At 39.2% G+C, this 4,199-nt stretch overlaps 1 protein-coding gene across 2 annotated transcripts in view; it reads right to left on the bottom strand.

The window, feature by feature from the left end:
* Nucleotides 1-1,182: 1,182 nt before the first annotated feature.
* LOC106874552 (transcription termination factor 2) overlaps nt 1,183-4,199 on the bottom strand; it is a 34,095-nt gene continuing 31,078 nt past the window's right edge. For both annotated transcript variants that reach the window (XM_089361484.1, XM_089361485.1), the window contains exons 26-27: nt 2,972-3,055; nt 1,183-2,216 (exon numbers count right to left, since the gene is read on the bottom strand). In XM_089361484.1, coding sequence (XP_089217610.1) covers nt 2,153-2,216; nt 2,972-3,055 — 148 coding nt within the window. In that variant the 3' untranslated portion in view covers nt 1,183-2,152. The remainder of the gene's footprint in view (nt 2,217-2,971; nt 3,056-4,199) is intronic.

Here is a 4,199-nt window from a genome sequence, read left to right as displayed (position 1 = left end):
GCTGAAAGTGTAGCTGCTAGAATAAGAATAGCCTGGGCAAAGTTTAGAGAGCTCTTACCCCTGCTGGTGACAAAGGGACTCTCACTCAGAGTAAAAGGCAGACTGTATGACGCATGTGTACGAACAGCCATGCTACATGGCAGTGAAACATGGGCTGTAACTGCTGAGGACATACGTAAGCTCGCAAGGAATGAAACCAGTATGCTCCGTTGGATGTGTAATGTCAATGTGAATACCCTTCAGAGTGTAAGTATCTTGAGAGAAAAGCTGAACATTAGAAGCATCAGTTGTGGTGTGCAAGAGAGACGATTGCGCTGGTATGGACATGTGGTGAGAATGGATGAGGATAGCTGCGTGAAAAAGTGCCACACCCTAACAGTTGAGGGAACCCGTGGAAGAGGTAGGCCCAGGAAGACCTGGGCTGAGGTGGTGAGGCAAGACCTTCGTACATTGGGCCTCACCGAGGCGATGACTACTGACCGAGACCTTTGGAAATGTGCTGTGCGTGAGAAGACCCGGCAAGCCAAGTAAGATCGTTGCCAGTGTCCCTGGGCTGGCTCTTGTGCGGGTGGCACATAAGATGCACCATTTTGAGCGTGGCCGTTGCCAGTACCACCTGACTGGCCTCCGTAGGATTTTCGAGCGTGGCTGTTGCCAGTATCGCCTGACTGGCCTTCGTGCAGGTGACATGTAAAAGCACCTACTACACTCTGAGTGGTTGGCGTTAGGAAGGGCATCCAGCTGTAGAAACTCTGCCAAATTTAGATTGGAGCCTGGTGTTGCCATCCGGTTTCACCAGTCCTCAGTCAAGTCGTCCAACCCATGCTAGCATGGAAAGCGGACGTTAAACGATGATGATATATTCTGTGCAGCACAGAATTTTGTCAGTGAACAGGTCACGGTCTCAAAGCGACGAAAATATTTTGACAAATTAAATTTAAATGTTGAAGTAAATCTAACGGATTTTAAATGGCTTATAAACAACTTCCACGCTGCAATTATATATTTATATATATAAATATATATATTTATATATATATATATATATAAATATATATATTTATATATATAAATATATATATTTATATATATAAATATATATATTTATATGTTTGTTTGTGGCTTAATATAAAATAAGAATATGATTTTAATTTGCTTATTTTAAAATAGTCACTGTACACGTTTGAACAAATATTAAAAACAATTTTAATAAAAATAATTATCTTACAAATTAAGTACAAGATTATACACCAGTACTTGATTAGTAGTGCCATATTTGAAAACTTAGCATGTCTCAAAATAAAACATCACCCTGGGTCCTATAAATGAAGTTGGGTCTCACATAATCTTTAATCCTTTAGCATTTAAACCAGCCAAATCCAGTCCAAATATTCTATGTTTGACATTCAAATTGGCCACATCTAATCTTTCACAACTAACCTACACTAACATTCTAAAATCATATCATGGAAGTCTGAAAGCTATAAGATAATGCAGGGTTAAGTCAAAACATTTTGTATAAAAAGGCACTATATTCGATGGTGTAATTTGAAAGCGAAAAGGTTAAAGCACTAAAATCATTTCTTCCTGAATATGCACTGCCTAAATTGTCTAATATGTCCATGCATCTGATCCCTGCAGAATTTGAATTCAAGATGCCAACAAAGAAACTAAATGCTTTTCAGAGTTCCACAATTTCTGACAATAATAATTATAATTTTATAAACATCAAATGTGTTTGGTATGTTACAAAGAATAAAGTAAATTTCAAACGCAGTATAGCTAAGAAAACAGTAGAAAGGCTGGGTACTTCAACCCTTATAAGATAAGACAAAAAAAATTTGTCAGTCACCTTCTGGCAACTTCTTTTCTATCTTATCTTATAAGAGTAAAATAGCCAATCTTTCTGCTGTTTTCCCAGCCATACTGTATTCGAAATTTACTTTCTTCTCTGTAATTATAATTATTTAATAATTAACAAGTAACAGGAATGAAGTAAAACTCTTACAACGCTAGATCATTTCAATTTAGAGTCTAGTCGTTTTGGATATTTCACAAATATAAAAATATAATCTTATCAAAAGCATAAACCATAGCAAAAAGGACATGCAAGTAAAAAATTTCCTTTTTTTCTTCTTTTTCTCCCTTCTGTTCATTTAATCTCAAACAGCATTCGCAAGTCATTAAGTTGCAACCGACTATTGGTTTGTCCTGACCTGTTAACAAAAAGAAAAGGAGAGTAAATTTTCTTCAACCTTTACTGATGCGTTTGTTTAAGAAAAGGCAATGTTTATAGATTCTTCCCCGTTTTTCCCCAGACGGAGTATCAAAATAATTGTACTTGTATTGGTATTCGACCCTCGGAGGAAATGAACTCATTCCAGCAAGTGAATCCAGTTTCACAAGAAGCCGACCATGCTGGTCAATTGCGGACATCTTATATACAAGGACCAAATATCGATTCAACATCTAACCGAATAGTAATAATGCACTTTTCAGTTGTTTGAATCATCATCATCATTCAATGTCCATTTTCCATGCTGACATGGGCTGGATGGTTCAACAGGCGCTTGTGAACCAGAGGACTGCATCCATGTCTGTTGTGGTGAGTTTTCTATCAACAGATGCCTTTCCTCACACCAACCACTTTACAGTGTACTGGGTGCTTTTTATGTGGCCCCAGTACAACTCAGCAAGTAACCCACAAGACAATGCTATGCCTCCATTCAATACCAACCACTTTACACAGTGTGCTTTTAATGTTCAGTTAGTCAATCAATCAGCCAAGGTTGTCAAAAGTCCTTTCGTTGTCATTCACAACCTTATCAATAACATGCCCTCTCTATTCCAAGTCTGTTTCAGGGCATGTTGTTGATGTGGTCACAAATAGCAATAAAAAATAAGTTCACATCAAGAAGCATGCAAAAATGAAATAGTCAAACAATATGAACACATGTAAAGAGAAACTTACGTTGTCAATACATCTTTGGCCAATTTACGTTTCTGATTTTGTAATGTTAAAATTTTCTCCTCAATTGTGTCCTGACAGACAAACCTTAGAAAAAGATAAATAAAAACTTGTCTGAGATTCTGCCTTGATAAAACTCTGCTTTCTTTTAACAAAATAAAATTCAAACATTCGAGCGAGGGCGTTGTCAGTACTGCTGGACTGGCTCTTGTGCAGGTGGCACGTAAAATACACCATTTTGAGTGTGGCCATTGCCAGTACCGCCTGACTGGCCTTCGTGCCAGCGGCAAGTAAAAGCACCCACTACACTCTCGGAGTGGTTGGCGTTAGGAAGGGCATCCAGCTGTAGAAACTCTGCCAAATCAGATTGGAGCCTGGTGTAGCCATCTGATTCGCCAGTTCTCAGTCAAATCGTCCAACCCATGCTAGCATGGAAGGTGGACGTTTAAACGACGATGATGATGATAATAAAACTTAGCCACAGGCATGGCTGCAAGATTAAAATGTTTGCTTCTCAACCATCTGATTTCAGGTTCAGTTTCATCTCATGGTAACTTGGGGAAATGTCTTCTAGATAGCCTGACAAAAGCCTTTTGAGTGGATGTGATAAATAGAAAGTAAAAGAAGCCCATAGTTTGTGTATATATACAGCATCATCATCCTATAATGTCTGTTTTCCATGTTGACATGGGTTGGAGAGTTTGATCAGAGATGGCAAGCCAGAAAGGTGCACATGGTTTCAGTCCGATTCGGTTTGGTTTCTGGATGCCCTTCCTAATGCCAACCACTTTACAGAGTTTGTTGGGTGCCTTTTAGGTGGCACCAGCACAGGGCTCTTACAGGCCAATCCTCTTCAGCAAGTGAAACAACATTAATACTTCTGCTGTGGAGGACGGGTCTTCTTGAGTACAACAAGGCACCAGACATCTCAGCCCTTTGTCATCTCCTCGATAAGGTTCAGTGTCCTGATAATCGTTCCATGTTTTCTTGGGTCTCCCTCTTTCACAAGTTTCATCCAATCTTGACTGCATGTGTGTATAAGACGTAGCTGTGTGGTAGGAAGCTTGCTTCCCAACCACATAGTTCCAGGTTCAATCCCAGTGCGTTAGCACCTTGGGCAAGTGCCTTCTACTTAATCTCAGACCGACCAAAGCCTTGTGAGCAGATTTGGTAGATGGAAACTGAAAGAAGCCTATCGTGTGTATAGATATACGTATATATATATTTTTGT

The sequence above is a fragment of the Octopus bimaculoides genome, chromosome 13 (genome assembly GCF_046866305.1).
Source record: "Octopus bimaculoides isolate indiv1 chromosome 13, ASM4686630v1, whole genome shotgun sequence".
NCBI classification, from domain to species: Eukaryota; Metazoa; Mollusca; class Cephalopoda; order Octopoda; family Octopodidae; genus Octopus; species Octopus bimaculoides.
The sequence above is the reverse complement of the archived record's forward strand: the minus strand, read 5'-3'. Positions and strand labels throughout refer to the sequence as shown.